General features: G+C 43.8%; 1 protein-coding gene across 7 annotated transcripts in view; it reads right to left on the bottom strand.

Annotated features, from left to right (window-relative positions):
- DTNB (dystrobrevin beta) overlaps window positions 1-24,541 on the bottom strand; it is a 197,681-nt gene that overhangs the window by 40,893 nt on the left and 132,247 nt on the right. For 5 of the 7 annotated variants that reach the window (XM_082757277.1, XM_082757279.1, XM_082757281.1 and 2 more), the window contains 2 exons: window positions 22,877-22,973; window positions 15,765-15,785 (listed from right to left, as the gene is read on the bottom strand). In XM_082757277.1, coding sequence (XP_082613403.1) covers window positions 15,765-15,785; window positions 22,877-22,973 — 118 coding nt within the window. The remainder of the gene's footprint in view (window positions 1-15,764; window positions 15,786-22,876; window positions 22,974-24,541) is intronic. The other 2 variants (XM_082757280.1, XM_082757282.1) reach the window with 1 other exon arrangement.

Genomic DNA, 24,541 nt, shown 5'->3' with positions numbered 1-24,541 from the left:
TGAAGCCATGCTTTTATAAATTTTCATAGGTAAGTAGCAACTGGTTACTTAGCAACTTTCACTACTTCTCTGAAGTGTGCTACCTATAAAGTACTCAAGGATTTGTCATCCTTTTTTAACATACTTGGCTCTTAAAAAAGCAATAACAAATGCAGATGAGTTGTCTGCAAGGCTGGTAGTCCAAGGATTCTGCAGACACTTTGCAGATCAATAACCCCATCCATCTGAGTAATGACACTATCTGCATGCGAGGTTACTCCTCGGTGCACGCCTCACGGGCGACGGCCTACACGCAGAGCAAAAAGGAGCACGGAGGCGACATAAGAAAGAGCACGACAGAAAGCAGCCCCATCACCCCGAGCCTGTGGGGTGAACCCAACGTCCCCACCTCCCCTCTGCCCAGCAGCATCAGTGATGCTCGCTGGCTTGATGCGTGCAGAGATGCTGGCTGTGTCCCAAAAGAAAGAAGAGGTGGTAGTTACTTACCTACAGCAAGAGGCACTTTTGGCAGATGGATCTCAGAGCAGTTGTGGGGCCCTCTCCTGCACTCCCAGGGATCTTCTCACTGCTGCCCAGGAGCCTTGGCCACCTCCTGCTCCTCAGCACAGGCACTGTGGCAAGGCCAAGCCACTGCTGCCAGCACGGGTAGGTGCCTGCATTAGCTGTGGGCTTGGAAAATGAGCAATGGAAGGCACGTTCATGGGGTTCTCGCTGGCTCAGTAAGCCCTACTACGGCCAGGTAAGCTTTGGATCCTTTCTTTGGAGCAGGTGGCAATGTGAATCCCCTGCACTGGGCTGGCAAAAAGTAAACTGGATGCACACCTTTAGTAAAAGGTGAAAGATTACTAGAGGAAGCGGGATCCACTCTAGACAGACAGGAGAAGCATCAGCTGCTACATGGATTTGAGATTGAAGGACTGCTCTCCCCACGTTTGCCCGAGACCTAAGCCAAGGATCGCATGTTCGGCAAAAGGCAGGAGGTTGCTTCATCGTGCAGCCACTGCCGAGCAGCTGCTGCAGGCATGTTTTAAAAGCAAGCTCCTTGTGTCCTGGTGAAGCGCCTTTGATCTTTGGAAGGAGTGGCTCGTGAGCTAATTAAGAACATATGGACACAGGGTATGACGCATTACGAGGGCCTCTCTGATGTGATGCTGTGGTCTTTCAATGAGCTGCGAATAGCCACAAAGAGGAAGGGAGATAATCTGAAAGACTTAGTCCTGTCACTGTCAGATCACAAAGACTGAGGAACAGCCACTGTAGCTTCTTTCCTCTCACCACCAGCCATGCCTTCTGATGCAAAACTCACAGGCTGATTATTCAGCTGATCATGGTAAGCGCTATGTGCATGCTGATGTATGACTTTACATCCCAAGCACACAATATATACTGACCACTGGGGTCAAACCAAAGTGTGCTTCTGATGGAAAACAAAATCTGCAGGGACTTGTCTGTTCTCAGTCAGCAAGAAGTTCCCTATGATCTTAATACGATCTGTTCCTTCCATTTTGCAAGAGCTTACATAGGAAAGTAAGAACAGGGCATTCTCTGGGGGTATCACTTCTGAGCTGGAGGACAAGAAGAAAAGCAAACCTATCTCCCAGATCTAAGACATGCACTTCTTTTTCTTTTTTTTTGTAGTATCTTATTGGGTCTAGCATTGGAAAAAAAAAAAAAAACACAAACAAACCTTTTTTTCAATGAAAAAAAAACAACAACACTGGCAATAAAAAATGTGATCTCCTACCTACAGCGACAAGCATACGCTGTTCTGTAGCAAGTTCATGCAAGAAGCATCACTTGAGAGGAGTAAGGACCATGAGAAGCACAGGCTGGCTCACAGGTGGGTACAGGTGGCACAGGCAATGACTTCTGCCCCTCGTATCTGATGCCACTGGCAGAGCAGTGAGGCTTCTTGAATTTCATGTTCCTTCATCCTCAGATGCTTCACAACAGTGGTGCCAAATTTACTGACCTGTCAGCTGAGTAGCATGCACTGTTGTGGGTGACACAGCGATGCTCTCTGCTGTACTTTGTGGTTCTCCCCATGGGCAAAACGAAGCTGTGCCAGCACTGCAGCCTTGGTTGAGCTGGTGGCCAGCATAGTGGCCAGCAGGGAGCTGAGATGTTGGGCAGACAACACACGACACACAGCAGCACACACTGCACGGGATGTGTTCAGAAGTGCAGAGAATGTGACCAGTTTACCTGATAAACACCAACTCCTTAAAGATGAAGGCTTTTTCCTTATCCCCTTTTCTAGGGAATCCCAGTGCTTGCAGCCTTGATCTTCTCACCCTTCTTTTCAGAAACGTCTCTTGCTGTCTGACCCAGCTGCTTTGACAGTTCCCATGTTCCCCATTATCACCTCAGAGCATCCACAGGAAGAAAACTGCCCTGCTCCAGGCAAAATAAAAGCTGTGCTTGGCTATGGTGCTCTGGCAGCTCGCAGATGGAGATGCAGAAGAGCCTGGGCCTCTGCACTCAGCAGCCTCCACAGGAACCCATCAGTAAGTGGGGTTCCCAATGGCACTGCCCCAGGCAGGTGGAAAAGGGATGGAAGTAAGCAGAACAAATCCTGGCTCCATTCTCCAGCCATGTGAGCATGGGTGGCTTGAAGGCCACTGCTAGAGCAGTGTGGTTGGACTGAGCAGTCTCTGATTTAGAGTCCAGTGCTGGCATTTATCAATTTACCAAATCTCCTGTGAGGATTCACTGGTGATGACCAAGGTCACTATCAACAGCCTCTAAACAGCGATCACCAGCTGGTTTTAGGTATGAAGTAGTACAGAGCTGGGAGAGATATTCTGGACAGTCAAGACTGATCTCTCATCACTCCTCTAGTCAAAGGAGAGGACAATACCACGAGGAACCTCCTAATGTCACAGGTGATGTGTTGTCTGCTGCCATTACTGACAATGGAAGTAAGACTTTGGATCTGAAATTGATGCCAAAGAGTTTCCCGCCAGGCTGTAGGTTTGTCCTTGGTATCAGCAGCAGGAGATTTGGAGATCAGAGGTTCCTGTTCCTCTGCACCAAGGAGAAGGAATGCGTGAAGGGATGTCTAAAGATACAGGTTGGACTGCGGTGAGCCTGACCATCAGCATCCAGCTCAGAGAGGTCAACGACAACTAGTGAGGCTGTTCATCGGTGGGTGAAAGAGACTGTAAAAATCTCTGAGAGCAATAACCGGAGCTAAGAAATCGATGACTTGATCTCACCAAGAGAGGCAGTAAGGACCACGGCTGCCGTGCCCACCGTGACTGCGACGAGGCAGAGCGCACCCGACATCTGGATGCGCAGCGCTGCCCTGCAGAGCCCTGCGTGTACACGCATCAGTGCCAAGAGCATTCATAATGGCAGAACCCAACTAACACGATTTAGCTCTCCTGGAATTCTGTAGTTTATTTAATCTGATGAACTCATTAATGTTGTCAGAAACACAGAATTAAATCGTCAATGATCTGGAGAACTGCAGCCCCTAGAAGCAAACACGTAGTGTTTTCCAATAAGTACAGATGAACAGGGTTTGACTGCACCAAGGGTACACATCTGCTTTTTTTTTCAGCCCCGGGAGGCTACTGGAATTCAGATCTTTCTTAAAACATGCACCTCCCCCCCCCCCCCTTACTGGTGAATTTACTTCAACAGAGAAAGGTTCAGGGAAAAGAAAATTAATTTTCACATTAGCAGACTTTTTCTTAAAATGCATTAGTCAAAATACTGAGATTTTATCTTTCTCTGCTATTTTAATTCTTTGTGGATTTAAGCACATCTGCTCTGGGCTTTCAAAATTGTAGGGATATTTACAGTAGTCAAACTAAATTACAAATACAATGCAAGCACTTCTCTCTAAACCCAATTTGGATTACATGATGATTTTAATAGTTAGAACAACTTTCACTTCACTTTGATAAATAAAACCCCCAAGAGGTTTCAGTTTGAAAGCATCATGAAAGACACAATGTACAGCTGGAACAGATATTTCAGACTATCAGACTCTTAGGTAAAACTATTTTGATCTAGCACTAAGGATAAATTGATTCCAGGTATGTTTTTTTTTTTTTTTTCATTTCTGCACTGTGGTGTAATATTTACACCAATGTTTGACTACGTAGAAGTATTTTGATTTTTTTGATAGTTACGTTGTAAATACATGTTGTTGCAGCGCAGAAGCCATCGCTGTACAAGAGGAAGCTATCACCATAATGGCTAACATAACATCTGAGTAAGCAAATATCGAACCTCATCATTTCCAAGGTCTTGAATTCATAATATTTCTGTAATACTAAACAGCACTACATCTGTATTTTTGAGGTTTCTTTATCTTACTACTAGCATGCTTCGAATCAGCTATAACTACCAAAAAAAAAAAAAAAAGGTAGAACAGAACACTCAGATCAAAGATTTTACCCTCTTGGGATGCTGCTGAGCATCACAGATAGTTCTGCCTGACAGCTAGCTCCATGGCCAGCAGGGAAGGCATCCAACCACCGCCCAGCCAAGCTGCAGATAAGCTTCAGCAAGCTCTGCAAAGATCTCCTCACAGCTGCTTGACCAGGGATGCTCTTCGAGGATAATTGAGTCCACACCAATATGACAACAGTGAAGTAGACACTGAAAGGAAATCCTTTCTCTAGATGCTTCACGCTCTTCAACACCAGGCTCACTGGCACGCAACTCATTGGGGTATGTTATTAAATCAGACTTCAGTGACAAACTTCTGGTTTGAGATAGTGTTTTGTGTTGACAATTATGGGGTTGTGTCTTCTCAAATCTCTTTAATTTGCTTAAAGTCAGAGTGCAAAAGTGTATTTGTGGGCTGGGGAAATAGGGAACAAATTGGAGAGAGGCCAATAACCCAGAAGAAACTACCAACTTCAAAAAGATAGAAGTTTACAACACAGTTAGTAAAAGAGTGATTTATGCTCAAAGGGATTATTCTGTTGTATCAGACCATACCTAAACTCTTGTGCTGCATATAACATGCTTTAACAAGATGTTTCAGGACTCCCTTTGAAAAAGACAGCCCTTATAAAGAGAGGAGGTGGAAAAAGGGATAGCTCCTTACAAAGGAAAGGGCCAAAATGAAGCAATAAAGTCTGTGTAACAGATGATGAAATGAGCCCCAAATTGCTGCCATCTGTTAGCAACCTTTGCCCAGTGAAATGAATTTCATGTGAGGTCAAGAAATCCCAAACTGCTATTTCCTCATTACTATTAATAAGGGCCAGGTGCCATATAAACCAATGCTGGATCCAGATGTCCTTCATGTGGCTTTGATTACCCTTCTATGCTTCCATAATGATAAGAGGGAAAGTATTACAAATGCTCACACAGAAACACATTTAATATTAATTTCTCTGCAATTGAATTACTGGGGATTAACAGTATTATACACCTTCCACTCTAACAAATGTTTAGAGTTCAGCCATGTGGATGTAACTCCTGCAAGGTGTAGAGCAGGCAGCCCTTAAGAACCAAGTTACAGTATGTGCTGTTGCAACGGGGCCTCTTCCATATTTTTCATGATTGTGTATGAGAACCAGTTCTTTCTACAAGTGACAGCCAAGATACAAGCAACAGCTCTCATTTGAATTTCATCAACAGCTTGTTGGATAGTCTTGAATGTCTAAAAAAGTATCAGTTTTCCCCGTCTCTGAAATGGACACACTCAATTTGATCCAGAGGGATGTGAAGATGCACAGTTTTGTAGTTTGGTTAAGATTAAAATGCTACAGATATGCATATACACTATTTATGGCATCAGTCAGTTGTATTTGGGTGCCAATCCAGTGCTACAGCACAGCAGAAGGAATTAGTGATTGCAGAGAATTAAGCATACACTGAGGCATATCCTGAAGGAGTATGCACGCACTGTCTGCACTTAAGCTTATTTACATACTAGATCAGGTCCTTGATTATAAAGTCAAGAAAAATTTGCTTTAGAACAGTCAGCATTTAGAACAGTCAGGGTACAAAATTCAGCAAACAAGCATTTCACATTCTGGACTCTCCAAGGATCATCATATAACCAGTTGCAATCTACACTCAAAGAAACTATGGCAAAATAAATTATTCCTGAATACTGTCTTCTAACTTTCAGTCTTGCCAAACTCATCATCAGCATCACATTTCCTACGGACTAAACAAACATCAAGTGAAATTCAACCTTGCCAAGCACATGCAAATCCTTGCAGTATATCTCTCCAGTCATCTTAATGATATCTCCACAACAAAAACACAAAATCTATATGCTCATGAATATCTACCCCAAAATGTGGCAACAAATGTTTTGGTGGAAACATGCATGTGGAATGAAAAATACCACTAACACACCACAATGAATTCTCATGAAGAAAAAACAAAGGATAGAAACACCCACTTTGTGGGAAAATATATGCCACAAAAAAAAATAAAAAAAATTACAAACACATTCTGACCTTGCATATGAGATCTTCAATGGAGACCTATGAAATTTTCCTGCAGAATAAGCCTAAGCACTGAATTCACAGTTCTAAATGATCATTGATTCTGGTGGGACACTGCTTATTGTCCCTAATAACCTTCTCTCTGATCTGCTGTTACAGGAACCATCCTCGTCTGTACTGCTGCAAAGGGGCACGCAGCTGACTGCTGGTGCACCCTCTCTGATCCAGAGGTGCTTGCTGGCTGCTTTCTGCCACGTAGTTTTAGTGGCTGCCCTGAAAGGCTCACTCTAAGGAACGACATCTAGCCTCTTCCAGTCTGGATTTGTGCTTCTTGAAGATCTGATGCAAGGTCAATGAAGGTGTAGTTACAAGAATTTCTGGCTTCATCTTTTTCTAGGAACGCTGTCTTTAATTAGGACAGTTCAGTGCTCTGATTTGGAGCATGGCCCCTCAGAAACCGTAAGAACATAATTGCTGGAGCAGTGAATATTGGCACAGGAAAAGGAATGTTTCAAGCTGGCTTTGCTGTTGAAGTCAGCTTATTGTAAAGCTGACTTAACCCTGGACTGACTTAACCCTTGGTCCACAACTCTGCTTTCTCCATCTACATCAAATGGTCCCGTAAAGCAGTATGGCCTCCCCCTTTGGTTCCTCATCAAAATATAAACCTTAAAATTAAAATGTTGGTTTTATTGCAAGAAAATCTGGGTATTTGAAAAACATTTCTAAATTGCTAAAAGCAAAATTTCTCATATAGTGACTTGTAGAAAAAAAAAAGCTGTTGTTAATACACCCCAAACTGCCAGTCCATGCTCACACACCTCCCAGACACTGTTCTGACTCTGCAGTCCCTCGGGCACAGTCCGCCCGACACGTTCCTCACATCAGAACCACAGAGACAGCTCGGATCTGGTGGTGGTGATTAGCTCCAGCCCTGCTGCCGTGCACCCCTGCACCCAAGTTGTGCGTAGGCCTGGAGACATGATGTTATGCATGCAGGCTGCTGCTTTGGCAGGACGTGGTGGCCCCGTTATAGAGACTGTTGGGGTTCTGGGTGCCCTGATGCTGGGTACCCGAAGGGGTGGGAGTGTTGTGTGATGGCACTGGTGGTCCTGCAGAGCAGCTGAGGTCTGACGGGATGAATGGGCCCAGCAGGCCAGCCCCCAGCTGACCTCCAGGTCCCTTCCAGCCTCTGGGACTCTGTGCTAACTCCAGGCAACACCATGGAGCTGCTCCCCCAGTCTCCAGTTATTTCCCAGGGCAAGCCACGACGCCTGAGCAGGCTCCGTACTCCTGTGCTTGGTGCCGAAAGACCCTCTGAGACCTTGGGCCTCCCAGGGAGTGCAGGAGCATCCCCTAGGTCTGCTGAAGGTCTCCTGGGCCTGCAAGGTGCTTAACCTCAGCTAGGGGGACTGGCAAGGTGCTAAGGCTTGAGGCTGTCTGCACTGCCTTCCCCTTGTATGACCTGGGTTCTTCAGTGCCTGGGGCATCGCGGGGTCTGCTGCAGAAATGGTGGAGATGTGGCTGTGTGAAACTGCCTGAAGGATTGTACCAGACAGGTGCCACCTCACCATCAGCTCTCACACGCTTTAGTACACACAACCTCCCTGCAGAGCCCTGTCCTCACTCCCCAGGGCATGGGGCTGGTCTTGGGACCGTCTGTATGGGATGACCCGCTGGCAAAGTGCTGCGCAGACCAGAGCCGCAGTCAGTCCACCTGCATGAAATGCATCTCAACACCCTTCATTCCACTGCAGCCCACAAACCAACGGCGGTGCCACAACTTCCAGCAGTGCTTTCTTGAAGCACGAAGGCTGCTCCTGCTGCCGACCTTCCAAATTATCAACATCAAAATGGGACTGAAGGAGGGGAAATGTCCTGAATACAGGAACAACCTCTTGGGGCTCCTGGAGCCTCTCTGACCACACGTGATGTGACCAAGCCTTGATTTTTCCTTATAACTGCCCACAATACACCTATAGTAACTGCTTTGTATGAGCACCATGCACTCCGGTGCAAGCACTGTAGGACAGTTTCCTTTCTAATTCTCTTTTTGCAAATAATGTGTATTAAAACAAACAAGCAAGCAAACAATCGGAAACCTCCAGAAGATCAAAAATGAAAATGTTCACGCTGGGCAGCCTCTTGACAGAGGATCTGTTTAGAAAATAAAAAACCCTTCAGCAGTTTCTGAAGTGCATAAGAATGAATAAGCATATTTTTCCCCCAAGTCAAAAGCAAGTGTAGCCACAACGCTTTTGTGCAGAGCTTTGTTAAAAATGGTAGCAGCTTAAAAGTTCAAACTTGGCATACGTGTCTTTCTCAGCGAAGGCAAGACTTGGAAAACATAAAACTGAACAAACTCCTGCCTGTTTCTGGCTGTGCAATCCAAAATGTGATTAAGTACAGAGGAATGCGATTCAGGGAAGACATGAATGGAGTGGGTACTCCGGGATAAATGGTTCTACGTTATGGCTGTTACCTCCTAATGGGACAGCAGGAACATATGAAAAATCACAGTTTTCCGTGACAATTTTCTCAACTGCTATTTTTGAAAATATCTCCGGTTACTACACATCAGAAATAAAAACATCTCAGTGCTCTCTACTATTTTAGTTTGCCTTGCGTGTTTGACAGCACTTAATCACGCTGCTTGTGTGCCTGCCGAAATGGGGCAGCGTGGTTAAACCCCTCCTGGGCTGTTCCCAGATGAGCATCAGGAGAGGACCTCGCACCCCTTCACCGCCCGCCTCGAGCAGGGCACTGCTCTCAGAAGGCTCTGGCAGACCCGTGCCGTGTCTGGCCCCCACCATCCGCTACACACAGCACGAGAAAGAAAAGCAGCAACCCACTTTCATCTGCTGCCGCCTGAGCCGTGCTCAATCCTCTTAGCTCTGCCCTCCAAGCTCCACACAGATGGAGAGCGCAGCAGGGGAGGGCTGAGTGGGCCCAGGGAGACTTGTTAAAGCCTTGCTGCTTGGGGTGGGGAGCGGCATTTTCCTTCTCCTCAGACAGAAACCAGGTCTTCTGTAGATGTTGGCTTCACACCTCGGTCTACATTTCAGCGCACTCACACAATTGCCATGGGAAGTGCCATCGTGTCACTGGGAGATGTAGCTCTTACCTGACATTCAACCACCACAGGGCAGCGTGAGCCATCAGAGCAACCAGACTTCCAGGAACGCAATCCTGATGCACATCCATGGCTACTCTCTGCCAAGCCCTCCTCCTCGTAGCCAAGGTAGTGCTGGAAGTCAGCGAGAAGGGGAAAGTCTTCTCCTCTTCAGTACCAGGTGTCAGCACAGACCTAGCCCACCTTGCTGAGATGTGACTGACACATATACCCCACGGGTACAGACACCCCACTCTCGATATGACTTCAAAAACTTAACATCTAAATGACTCCTTCAGGAGCCTTTCTAGGTTTGGTGTCTTTCAGGAGACCCATAAACATGGCTCCTCGTGTGGAGGCACAAACTCAAAGCTTACTCTAAAGCTGTCTGTCTGTATTAGTGAACTGAACCATGCCCAGGAGTGTTTCTGGCACTGGAACAAAGTAATTTACAGTATTAAAGTGTAAGAACGCTCCCTGGCACAGCTTTAACACATCTCAGCTACCACATTCCCCAGCAATTCCCAGGCACACTGCAGGAATCATTCCCAATACCGCATGCAGCCACCAGGTCTTGGAGCCTAAGAAAATCTGCTCGCAGAGGCAGGCATTTTCATGCCAGTTGGCCTCGGTGTCAGAGAACTTTTCCATGCACGCTCACTAGTACAGGCCTAGCCTGCAAGTCTCAGGAACTGCTACCACTTCTTTCAGCTCAACCAGAGAAGGCATTTAAGGCTGCCAGCGTGGTAGGCAACTAGATTTCATCTTTTTCCTAAGTTTATCCTGAACAGCATTATGTTACACAGAACAGGATTATTCTATGTTAAGCTACTTGAGCTATTCACTCCTAGAGGTTGATCTTCCACTTATTTCAGAGAGGCTCTTCAGTTATGAACATGAATGATTATCTTTCGAGCAAGTTGGGTCACGTTAGCCATATTGCTGGCAGACATGATCCATCAATGCTGAGAGCTTGGAATCATCCACAGAGACCAAAGGCACACCCTGGAAACGAAGGGGGCCACGCAGTACAAGAAGGCAGAGGACTTGCAGTGTTCAGGCATCAGGAGGAATTCTTCATATTTTTGTTAAAACGCACCAGTGCATGGTGGTGGGGGTCACCCAGCCATGCATCAGTGACCCACTCTGGAGAGGTGAATTAAGACCTCTGGATGCAGCAAAGACAGACATAGTATTGAACAGCAGTCTCATATTCAGACATCAACATGATGAGACTTCTTCAGCAGTTACACGTTCCCCAAGGTTAGGAATTCCCCTCTCCCAGGTTTCTGCAGCTCTTGGGAAGGAACACAGGTATCACCCTAGCTTGTTGTCTGGGATCAGTTTTGCTCTAGCTGTTGGTTATGAAGGTTCACCACAGACAAGGGATGTGCACTGCAAATGAGGTGAAGAGGTACTGCTGCCCCTGCACCGCTCATGTGGAGTGGAAGGTATCATCTCCACCTAGTGAAGGCAGGAAAACTGGGACTGCTAACAGCCCATCCACCGGGTTAAGGAGCAACCCTCCCACGATTTCCACAACTTCACGAGGACTGTTTGGTGTCAGCGTGTCCACTTCTTCTGATTGGTAATATAACCTCAAAATTCACGAGCCTCATCTGCTCTGCAATGCCGCACGGTTCCCACCATCTTCAGAAAGGAAAAGATTTCCATTCCAGTGCTTAAGCACTCCCATGTGAGCTCCTTTGCTGTGAAGCCATTTCTGTGCCTGTTCGGCATTAGAGCACTTCTCTTGTGCTGGATTACGAGTGCTTGATGCTCCTCTGGGTTTGTTGTATGTATTATTGTGCTACATGCCAAAGACATGATACATGTGATGTACATCTTTGTGAATTCCTTTAACGTTCTTCTGAATAGTGAACAGTACAGCTCCAATGGCTGTTCATTTGACTATAAAACAAAGGTTTTAATATTTAGCAGATTATTTAAGTCTCTCACCAGCTGTGACATGAAAACGGTCCTGTTGTAAATTAAGATCTATGCTGGAAATGATCTTTATTAGCTGGGACACAACAATCTTAGCAGTAATAGAGAATGGTGTGATGGACTATGAATACCTTGTGGCTTAATACCCCTTTACTGCAATATCTCTACACAAGGCATTTTTCCGCAAGGGTGTAACCAGAACTGGCCCAAGTGATTTGAAGGAGCAGTCCGGTGAAGGGAAAGACAGTAAAGAAACTTTCAAAATCTTGATAGAAAAACAACTCTGAACCAGGATCAGAAATAGCAGACCTCTCATGAAACAAATTCCCTATAGCTTGCCATGATATTCGAGCCAGACTGGCCAAGAGAGCCACAGCTTTTGGCCTTCTGAGGACTGGAGTTTGTGTCTGGAGTTTGCTGTCTCAGATGTCACTGTGCTCAACTAGCCTTCTGCTGGAAATGGAAGTCAGTTCCCACACAGTTTTCTGTAGGTACTTGGCAGTAACCTCAGCAGCCAAGTAACTTTTTATTGCCCTGCCACTGGCAGCAAAGATCTCTCCTCAGTGCTTAGATGTGCAATCACTCTGGGTGCAAATATATGAGCAAACCCTTACTTGCTCCTCTTGGCTATGCGTCTTGTTGCACTGGATGCAATGGTGGCTCATGATGTCAGTCAAGCCATTCAAAATGTCCGTGCTAGCCTGGGTATGTTCAGCCCTTGGAATGCGTACGTTTCCTTAAATGCAGAATGAACAAGGTGACTTCTTCAGGAAGTCTTTTTTGCTGGCCAAGAAACTTGCTTGAATACAGCCAAGACAACCGATCCTCTCTGACCCATCTCTACCTGTTGCTAGCAATATGGAGAAGGCAGCATGGGACTTGCAGCTTTAGCAGTGAAGGGAAATCAGAAATTCCTGAAGTGGGTGCTGATGCTACTGCTTTTGATGTGCAACCAGTACTGAATCAGTGACTGTTCTGTTGATTTGTCTCTTATTTACCTTAATCCTTCACATAAATTCAGGCTACCACCACATAACCTAGCCATCTCATCAAGGGGTGAGAGATCATCCCTCTAGAAAACTAGGGCACTTGGGTCTTCTCTTCCACAGGACCCAGACAGTGTTCCCCACTGCTCCTCATATGTGGGCCAGCTGTTTGTGGGCTGGATTGTAGGCCTTTGTGAAGTACTAATCAGACAAGCCTCTTTGTCCAAGCCTGATGTGGACACAGGATGGGGCTGGCTGAGCTCACACTGCACTGGTACCCTTCCCAAGCTACCCTAGGGTTTTATATGCTTATGTAGAGGGAAGATGCAACTCTACAACCACCAAAACTGGCTGAGGGTCTTAAGGACAGTGTCATGTTTGATAATATTCTTAAAGTTCTTCAGTTGGCTGTGTTTCTTTAAGCTGAGATCTCACACCCAGCCAGCCCTGTGTTCAAGTATGCCTGTTATTGGAGAAAACGGATGACATGAAGTCCTGAAGACATTTAGAAGTGAGAGTATGGTCCAATGAATTCTTTTGGACTTCAGACTGGAGATGTGCCATTACCTCCTTTCCAAAATAGTGCAGACACCAACTCACAGAGGGGTGAGTAGGGTTGTTATCAATGCAAAGTCCAGCTGGAGGCCAGTCACCAGTGGTGTGCTTCAAGATTTGGTACTGGGGCCAGAATGTTTAAAAGCTTCAGAAATGACCTAGATGATAGGGCAACACACATCCTCAACCAGTTGGCAGACACTACAAAACTAGGAGGAGTGGCTGACAGACCAGATGGTTGGACTGGCATTCAGAGAGATCTCTGAATCCCTCTGGAGAAAAGGGCAGATAGGGACCTCACCAAGTTCAACACAGAGAGCAAAGTCCTGCTCCTGGGAAGGAATAACCCCGTGCATCAGTGTGCTCTGGGGGCTGGAAATCAGCTTGGCAGAAAAAGAGCTGGGGTCCTGCTGACAACAAGTTGAACAGCAATGTTCCAGCAACAAATGTCAACAGCATCCTGAGCCACGCTGGAAACAGTGCTGGCAGTAGGATGAAGGAGGTGATCCTTCCCCTCTCCTCAGAAATGGTGAGGCTCCATCCAGGGTGCTGTGGCCAGTTCTGGACAACCCAGTACAAGAAAGATACAAAGCGAGACTGGAGCAAGTTCGAGGAATAGCCAAAAACTATGATGAGGAACAAGTGCATCTGCCGTATGAAGAGAGGCTGAAAGAGTTGGGACAGAAGGATCGAGGGGACCTTAACAATGAGTACTAATCCCCGATGGAAGAGAGTAAGAAAACAGAGCTGGACCCTTCTTGGTATTATCCGGTGAAAGGACCAGAGGTAACAGGACGCATGGAAATACAGGAATTCCCCATTAAACATAAAGAAAAAATCTTTCTTATGGTGAGGCTGGTGAAGCACTAGCACCAGTTGCCCAGAGAGGTTGTGGAGTCTCCAGTTTTGGAGATACTCAAAACCTGATCAGACAAGATCCTGAGCTGCCTGCTCTAGCTGACCCTGCTTTGAGCATAAGAGGTAGATAAGATGGTCTCCAGAGGTCTCTTCCCACCTCAGTTATTCTGTGATTCCTATGACTGTGTGTTTCTTAGCCAAGCACAACACCGCGCCCTGAGACTTCCATCTTTTCCAGGCTCCACCTTTACAGTTAGGAGCAGAGCAACTCCAGTCTTTTTCAGCCCATGATAGGTAAGGATGTAAAGTTTCAGTTCCTACATACAGATCAGTTACGTGCTCTTTGGCTGGTCAAAATCTGCTTTCTTGAGCTTCAAATCCTTTCTGGCTTGTTTATCACTGCTTCCAACAGAATGGGACTGGGAAGTGTAACAATGTGTGGACATTATTTTAGCAGTCAGTTTTGGCTCTCTTATCCTCTCACTAACATAGTGCTCCAGGGAGAGAAGGGAAGAAAAATTGGGCAAGTTCTTCCTTTGATCTCATATTTACCCTTTTTCTATATCCATAATCAGGATGAAAAATCACAGCATGGGAAAAACAAGCTAATAAAATTCTGCATCTCCATACAGATGATTATTCCTAGCAGTGATGCTGGGTAAGAGAATGACATGCGATACAACATTCCACTTGCACAGTATGAAGTGGGAGGACAGGGACTGTGGTGTGTTGGTTGCTTTCCCTTCTCCAGGAAATTCCTTGAAGATCACTGCCACATGCTGCAATCTGGTCCCTTCATTAAGCCAAAGAATTTCTGCAAGGTGCCTTAGCAAACCCAGGGATAAATCTTCACTGGCAGCATCAACTAAAGAAGAACTAGGCTCCAACAGAAGATGCACACTTACCACCATCTTCTTTTTAAGTTGATGACAGTATTTTAATAAATGGCCATCCAGGAGTCACCAAAAGCCAATTTCAGCACATGTAGTATTGAAGTGTTTTCAGCAATTGAAATTAACCAGAAGTATATATGTCATTACAAAAAAAAAAAAAAAAAAGTCACGAGTATTTCCAATGCATGTCATATATCTGACAACATTTAACAACAACAAAATAAAGCCAATGGGAAACACAGGACTAATTTTCATTAATGCTTTGTGTACAAAGAAAAACATGCTCAAAAATGCTGAAAAAATGTTTTGTTGGAGAGAAGACACTGAACATCTGGTTATTTCTGAGAAAAGCAAAAGGGCTCCCTCTGGAGTGGATTCGGAAATTAACACAGGATTCAGATTTTAATAGGTGGGCAGAGAAAATGAGCATCAGTAAAAAGTAAATGCATTCTTGTCTCTTGTTAGTTTACTCATCCTGTTTACAATGAGCATACTGGGACTAATTCAAGGAGACTATATCATGATTGAATGATATGGATCCATGCCTAGAATATTAAGTCATTAATTAGTTTTCATGCATGGACTTGCATGTGGCAAAGAGGCAAATTAAGGATACCTGAAGAGACAAGAAAGCTTTATTAGTATGGAAAGCACTCTAAAGAATCTCTGAGATAATAAATTTTGAAGCCAGCTGAGAACCCACATTTCAACCCTGGATGGTCATGCACAATTCCATAAAAAACTAATGAATACAGTTACCGCTTGTGTACCCATGGCAATCAGCTCAATGTGAAAGTGATAGCGGAATAACTTTAAGGACATACACAGAAACATGCTCTACTGGATAATCATGAAGGCTGCTTTCAAATTCAGATGTGAGAAAGACATCCCGTGGTTTATATACATACAAGCCAATTAACAGAAAATTGTATTTTCATGCAGTAAGAAAAAAAGTTAGATCACCTACAAACTGAAGTCAACTTACTGCCTGTTTTTGCTCTTCTTCCTATAATCGTTGGCAAAAGAAAAAGGTGAAGAGAGAAACAGGGTAGATTAATTATTGTACTATAAGGAAACATACATACACAAAATCTATAACAGATCCAATGAAAGAACAGAACATGGCAAATCGTAGAAACATCTGTAGACACAAACGGAAACACAGAAGTTAGATGTAACTGTTGTGGTGGGAAAGCAAAGATGTAATTTGTTCCATTCTCAAAAGAAGACTCATCTAAAATGGCCACCAGTATTTGGGAAAGTTGAAAACGTGGAATGGATGTTACTGTGATCTTTGCTTGAAGCAGAACCTGTACTGGTTTCTCTTCCTATCCTAGACTCAGAAATGACTCTCTAGTTGTCCTCAAGACAATTTTACTTTCAGTCTAGAAATACCAGACTACCACCCTCAAAAGTCTGGAAACACCCTTTGAAGTGTGCAATCAATGCACTGCATTTGGTTTCCTGCATGCACAAATCTGCCATCACAAAGACCAAAACTGTCATAACGTGAGAGCTAAAATATCACCTTTTTGATCACAGAGTGACCACTAGCACCGGACCTGCAGTGACCTCTGCAGATCAGATTTCAAAAGGGCAAATTAAAGAGTGGCAGGCAATCAGATCTAGAATGGGAGGAGAGAAACTGGGAGATAGAAACACCAAAGATACGGAATAGGCAAAAAGAGAGAACAATTCCATTGTTGCAATGCAACTACTATCAGTATGGACCACCGCTAATTTGAAAGACCAAAAATAGTGAAACATGGATGAATTTATCAGCTTTTGAGTCAGAGAAATGTATGCTATGATCCTCCTGGGCCAGCAGAATCACACTAACTTCAACTATACATGCCTTTTTGGGTATGAGCAAAATATCATATATTGAGAGTTTCTTTCACAATTCAAATGTTTTCGTAAATGTTGTCCTCACCAGTATAACAATAGGAACACCATTTTGAGCTCTACAGGCTGTTCTGTCATGGGGGCTTGGTCGTGTGGAGGAGCATGGCAGCTGTGGTGGGGTAGCAACAGTGTGCATTAGAAAGATAGGTAGGCAGCATATTTTTTGAGTACTCTTGTGTTTGCAGAATTAGTAATTACAGCTTTTTCAGGGTAACAGTGTGTGTTCCCTCCAACAGTGGCTTTGCATGGAGTGCCAGTGCAGTGAGCAGCAGGACCACTCCCCAGCACATCTCCCCAGAAATTCAGTTCATGGAATCAAAATTCATGGAATAGAAGTTGCTGGCTTTGAATGGAATAGAAGTTCTGACCTTGAGATCTATGAACCCATTTATCCACCTTCCCTCATTTATTTCCTGTCTGAGTAGGACTAACCAGACTCTGTCCCCTAATCTGGAGTAGTTTCTTTTCACTGACCACTACACCAAAAGATAAAGATGTGTTCCTGACTGTGCACTGAGGGCACTACAGAGATACACTGGAAGTGACTGCAGAGATGTACAGTAACACATAACCATATTGTTCCACATTTCTGAGCAGATATATTTATATTTATTTTTATTTTTTCTCCCAAGATGTGGGGTGGTTCAGGTGCACATTTAGGCACTGATGTAGCAGATGTAGGGCATGGTGTCATTGAACCATGAATCAACATCGGCTGCGGAGGCCACTGCTGCCCTCCCTCCCCATTCCCACATGTTTCCAGTTGTTCCTTCTTCAAGCACGGGGACTCACAGGACCAGATGGTGAGCCAGGTCAGGGAAAAGATCTTAAATGATCTCCACTCTACAAAAAAGTTGTTAGCTTGAAAAATGAGGCTTTAGCATTAACTACAGATGTGAAAAAAAAATCTCAAGAGACGTGGAGCTTTGCTAGGAAGAACTGAGCAGTTATTAGATAAATCATCAAATCAGCTAGTGAGGAAATTACCATTGAGGAAATGGAAAAAAGTGATATGGGATATGTCTGCTGAATATCCTTCTAGCTTAAGGCAAAAGCCCTGCAAGAAGGCAGACAATCATCACAGCTGACTACTTATTAGAAGAGTGCCAGCTAATGGCACTAGGTGATTAAAGAAGTCTTCAGAAGAAAAGACAGAAAGGTAAGCCCGCAGCCTGGATGAGGAGAAGATAAAAAGCATTGAAGGGGGGCACTGGTGACACCGCTGGCAGATAACTGGCCACTGTGCAGTTGGGGCAGATAAGAGGCCTCTCATGTGCAAGGGTCTGATTCGCTTCTGCCTAACTGGAGCTGCCGGGGGACATGAGAGCCATGGGCAGCACCATGGTGGCCGCTGCAGGAGCCCTTCAGGCGCAAGGCCCTGGTCTTCACCTCAGCTGCATGTGGGCCTGCTCTCTGGTGTAATCTGCACGTTCATGCTGTTGTCACCTCTCATCACCCAGACTGGGATGGCCTTATCCAAGATGGTGCTTGCTAAGTCTGTATGGTGCTTGGAGGCCGCCTGGGCAGCGCTGTGGGTGCCATCCGAGGAACGCTGCCCAGCGCTAACAGACTGGCCCGGAGTTCAAAGGCTCAAAGGGTTTCAGAGAGCTTTGGACAGTGCAGCCAAAACACCACTAATGACACTTAGTGAAGAGCTGAAGGACCTGAACTCCTTCAGGACAAACCACCCACAGGTGCCTACACCCCGGTACCTGCGGCCTCCTGAGTGCCACAGCACGAAGCGCACCCCGAGGCCAACAACAAATAAATGGTTCAGAAGCAAACACTGTGCAAAGAGCAACCCGGGTGCATGTTGCAGCAGTGTGGGCAGATGGCTGTGCTGGCTAACAAACATCAGAGCGGGACACAAATCGTGGGGGTTCGATTGCCCCCACACACAACCGAGCCAGCCGAGGGCCCCTCTGTGGCTCCGAGGCCGCCATCACAGCACGGGTCAGCCCTCACAGCTGGAGGCCCTGCCCCAGCACCATGGGATGAGAACTTGCCTGGACCAAGCTTTAAACTGAATATTTTTTTCAGAATGTAGTGAAGTTATAAATGAAAATGAAGGAAAATGCAGAGATAAAAATATGTAACAAAGATGTAAAGGAAGTCTGTTAAAAATAGTGTTAGATAAATCACCAGAGTAGATTAGAGTGATAACTCCTCTTGCTTTGATCAGGGTTCATCTTACCTAACATACCCATTGAAAACAAAGGCATCCAATATCAATTAATCATCTGGGCTCCTTCTATATTTAATGGAAAAAATAAACGAACCTCCAGAGAACAACTGTGTCCTTCCAAATGTATGCTTTCCTCTCTCTCCTGTTTACAGAGGGAGCTGAGATACCAGACTTTCAGATCACAAAGTTAGGTAAGATGTATCCAGCTCTAAATACTGAAATGACGGTGGCATTAAAAATGCAGAAAATATTGTATAAGAAAATGGAAAAAACATAAAAGCTTAACAGCTGATCTAAATTATAAATGAAAACTTTTAAGAGCACCAAATTAGAAGAGTAGCTAAAACTTGAACTAAAAATTCATGTCTGACAGGGCTAAAGCCGCCAGAAAGGAGTCTTTGAAATGAACACAGATATCAGAAACAAAACAAAGCCTCGAGGCAGTGTATATCGGGTCTTGATAGTGATGGTAAAATTCTTAATAGGGGAATAGGAATTAGTATTTCTTTTCTGTGTCTGAGTAATAGGAGGACGCTGTACTTTCCCCTTGTAGTTTCCGTCAGCAAAGAGTGAAACACTTTCCACCAATAATGGGAAAACGTGTTAAAAGAGTATCTACTAGAAATACTATTTTTAGATCAATAGGCCTGGGCAGCTTGCAGCCAAAACTCTTACAGTAATTGCATGAGGAGTTATCTGGTCCAGTTAAAGCAATTTTTAACAGATCCTAGAAGGGACCAAGGACTGGGTTGTGCTGTCTTGCACTGATATTCAAAAAGGGAGATAAGACAACACAATTAAGTATAAACATCTTGCCATATCATTAATTGATTCAAACAGAAATGCTGATACAAGATTCAACTAATAAGTAATGTATGAAGCTTTATAGCTTCATGGAAAATAGGTCTTGCCAAATAAATCTGATTTTCTTATTTGAATGTATTACAAGTTTGGCTTCTACAGGAACTGCACAGATGTAATATATTTTCATATGAAGAAATTTAATTGTGACATTCTCGTTAACCAGTTAGCACTATACAAAACAAACAAAGCACATTACATGGAGTAAGAACAGGATAACCGACAGAATTCAAAAAGCTGTCACTGGTGCAGAAAGGCACAAAAAGGAAAATAGCAATGAAGAATAATAAAACTACTCTTGTAACTCCCTGTATAGCGTTGCTTAGAGTCAGAGAAGAAATCAACGTACAGTTTGCTTTTGCCCAATTTAAAAAATACTATTAAATATCAGCAGAAGGCAAATAAAATCATAATAAAAAGACTGAAGTGCAGTATTATGAAAAACTCAGCAGAACTCTACCTGTCCAACTGCTTTAAAAAAGAGGAGTGCTGTCAGTGTGAGGAGTAAGTATCTGCACAGGGTGAAAAACAGGGACACTAAGAACTCCTTGATTTAATGGAGGAAGAACCACATGTACCAGAGCCCATGTGTGCAAACTGAAGCTAAATACATTAAAACTCAAAATAAGGTATACATTTTTAACTGTGCAAGCAAATTTGCATTGGCAGTGGATTTTCCATTTTTGATTTCATCAGTTCAGGAACAGATGTCTTTCTGGAAGATGCTTTCATCAAAGACAAGCTGGCAGGCTCCATATAGAGCTAATAAGGGGGAAATTCAAAGAACCATATTATGCAACATGTAAAACCAAATAATTGTAACAGTCACAGGCTTATAGGATAACTCAGGTTGGAAGGGACCTCAGGAGGTCTCTAGTCCAACCTCCTACTCAGGACAGTAATCTCAGACCAGGTTGCTCTGAGCTCTGTCCCCTTGGGCCTTGAAAACCTCCAAGGATGGAGATGGCACAGCCCCTCTGGGCACCTGCTGCATTGCTTCATCATTCTCCTGGGGAAGAAGTTCTTCCTTAGATCCACTCCTACTTGCCCTTAGTTTTTTAGCAATTTTGGAAACTGGGGAAGTTAATGAAAAGACAATAGATTCATAAATGAAAAGTCTAGTAAGAGACGGCTTCTAAACTAACCTTCTGTGTAATACCGCCTAGCAATGTCATTAAAATTTTCTGACAAGCTTGTAATTTCTGGTGGAAGTGGACTGCATGTTCAAAGTTAACAAATGGGTCCTAAAAACACAGGTTTATCAGATGGGGGTCAGTTATGGTTCCCTTCCCCCTCCTGCAATGCCCTTTCCTCCCTCCTCCATCTCCCCAGTTGCAATGTTGCCACTGGTGCCCACGTGCTCCCTTTGCTCTGCAGTATCCTGCCGTAGCCTCTGCTCTCCTCACCAGTGAGTTACTGATATCAGCATCTGCTGCTGCTCCACACAACGCCATGCTCCCTTGTCCAAGCAGCTGAGCAAGAGGCCGCACACACCATTCGGGCAGTCAGGAGTTGGAAACATGATGGACAGTAGAGCACGGCTGTCAATTCACCCGTGGCTAGGGGGCAGATGAAATTTTGCAGGCTGCTTGTAGAGGTTCCAAGTAGTGCACCTCTCTTAGTCCGCCTGGCCTTCAAGGCTTTCAAGGTGGAAGAGAAGAAAGTCAGGCCGGATGACAGAACAGCCACTCAACCCAATGGAGATGACAGCATTCACACCAGGTAGTGTTTGGGAGGATTAATGTCTGAAGGCTCATGAGTGCTTTGAAAACAGTAGGGGCTACAGGAAAACGTGCACCAGAGCTTGTCACCATCTTAAAGCAAAATAACTGTACTGATTGTGTTTGCAAGATAATGCCTAAAATGCTAAGGCTGTGGTCATCTCAACCACAAAGAATCAAACCAGTTCTGATGCAACAACTTTTTGTACTTTTTGAAATTCGTAATTCAGTTTTGGATGCCCATCTTCAGAAACTCACACTTGAACTCACAAGGGATTAGGGTCTGCAGAAGTCAAGCTGAATTTAGCAAATTATTATCTTCAATATTTTTAGAAGACGGATGTTAACTGTCTGAGCGGAAAAAAATTACGGTGTGCAGAACCACTGGCATAAAAAAATACCTCCCAAATATTAATTCTAGCCATGTGCCTCATCTGCACGGGGAAGCTAAAAAAAAACAACAGCAACAAAAAAAACCAAACAGCTACCTCTAAAGAGTATTTGATCATAGCCTTTCTTATTCCAGAATACAAGTGAATTGTATTATGTATTGAGTGTTTTGAAGAAAAGAGTGACTGAACTTCAAGTTTATATACTATGTGAATTAACTATCATTTTCAAGTGCAGACAAGCTCTACGTTTTTCTAGAACTATCAAGAGGTGCCTATAGCTAAACCATAAAACTCTGTGCTTTTCCTGTCACTGTAACTGCTGTGATCCCTCTCCCATTTCTTCCACTGTGCATTGTATCTTTGTTGCATCTTAGATCAAAAACTCTTTGAATAAGGACAATGTTTTCCCATTCATTTTATGGAATGAGGCTCTTGTCCAGTTTAAAGAATTGAAAGAAAAAACACACAGTAATATTTCAAACTTTGGTAATTACCTATGAGCTCAATCCTGGCAGTATGCTATGAAAAGAATAATGGACCCTCAAAAGAAATCCAAACAATATCATGCAATACAAATCAGAACCAACACCATCATAACACAAATCATCTACAATCATCGAAGGTTACTGTAGTAGTGCTTGGTGAAACACTGCCATGCCACTGGGGAGTCATATTCTGTACTACAGTAACTATAGTTTCCTGTTTATTTTCCAGTTAAATTCAGAAGAACTGAATTGTTACCCAGAACAGCATGTAGATTATTACCAAATCTTATTCTTCTCCAAAACCTTCCTATTCTTACATGTTCTTGATATTTTAACGAAAAGAGCAGCATATGAACCTGAAATCTCATTAACCATCTGCACCAATATGCAGAGCCAGTAAGGAAATGACTTTTTGCAAATTCCTTGTATTCTATATGAAGTATTTATAATGGTAAAAACAGCAAAGCAGGAATCTCAGAACGGCAATAGTGAATTCCAGACCTGTGGGAGAGAAGGATGCACTGCATTTCTGACATGAAATGGCTTACTTTGAGCAGTTTCATCAGCCCTTCAAGCTGCACCATCAGTTCTCTTCTGCTTTCTTGGAGTGCAGACATCCTCTGTTCCAGTTCATCCTTTCTCTGCCTGTTCAAGTTATATGAAAGAAAAATTCAGAAAATAAACTTTGGGTATTTCAAAACCACGTCAGGAAATTCAGATATAACTGCTTTTTGTCACTCCCCCCTATTTCCAATTTATAAAAATATTGCAAAATACCATACAATGACCATGAAACCTAAATACAAAAATCATGCTTTTCACTTAAAATCCAGAAATCTACAGTTAACATCTTGGTAGTAGGAAGCTTTTTTCAAAAGCACTGTATTTTGAGAAAAAAAGCCAGCTTCCTTTTAAGAACACTCTTAACGTCAGAGCCAGGCATCCTGCAGAGCTTTCAGACAAGTAAGAATGAACTATGGGAGGGAAGAGAGAAAAAAAAAAAAAAAAAAGAGGAGAAAAGGCTGCAGATGTTTGGAAAGGAAAAGCACTGGGCTATCACCTATCTGGATGGAGACTCGGCAGAGCTATTTCTGTCCAGCAGAGTGACGTATGATCTTTGACACCTTTGTTCTATTCTACCAGAACCCATGTAACAAGAATAGGAGGCAATAAGTGTCTTTCCCTCTCCTTGGCATCAAAAAACCACTGCATTTCTACAGATGCCTATCTGCGGGAGATCTAAGGAAATATGACCGTATGGTTCGTTTTTATATTTAAAAAAAACACAGAGAAGTAACTAATACAAAGAGAAATTCAAAGACGAACTGTCAACACGTCAGAAGTTCAGTATCTTATATGATTTAAAAAATGCTGGACCCCACAAATCACAAACTTGGGAATAATAAATAACTGTAAGAAAAAGCAGATGAGAAAGGCTTATCTAGTCTTTGACAGTTATTTTTGTGGACATAATAATGTCTTCCTCCAAAGTTAAAGGCACCACATATTGAAGACTGAATTTTTAAATGCCTTAGATCTTATCTATACTCTTACATGATGTACAACGGATAAATCATTCTAGGAATTTTAATAACCAACAGGTTTTAGAAGCACCAATTGGACTTCAGAATCCGGAACTGAAACAGGCCTCTAAATCAGACGAATTGTATCTGTTGAGTATGGCTTGCTTTTATTGTAGTGACTGTGGATACGGCATACAGCAAGCATTCACCCCAACCAGGAAACTGTTAAGGCTGCATTACAGAATTAACCAGTTTCTATACAGATTCTTCAAAGAACAGAACATTATGAGCACTATAGTATGATTAGCTATTCATGGTATCTTTAAACTCTTTTTGTATTTTGATTAATGTGGTTATTAAATGCCCCCCCCCCCCCAAATATATATAGATAAAAAACCACCGAGGCACTGAAGAGATGATTATATACGCATGGTCACCTGGAATCACAGAACCACAGAATCATTTAGGTTGGAAGAGACCTCCAAGATCACCGAGTCCAACCTCTGACCTAACATTAACCAGTCCTCCACTAAACCATACCACCAAGCTCTACATCTAAATGTCTTTTAAAGACTCCCAGGGATGGTGACTCCACCACTTCCCTGGGCAGCCCATCCCAATGCCTAACAACCCTCTCAGTAAAGAAGTTCTTCTTAATATCCAGCCTAAACCTCCCCTGGTGCAACTTTA

Source organism: Aythya marila (genome assembly GCF_965140915.1).
Source record: "Aythya marila genome assembly, chromosome: 3".
NCBI classification, from domain to species: domain Eukaryota; kingdom Metazoa; phylum Chordata; class Aves; order Anseriformes; family Anatidae; genus Aythya; species Aythya marila.
This window is presented reverse-complemented; position numbering and strand designations above follow the sequence as displayed.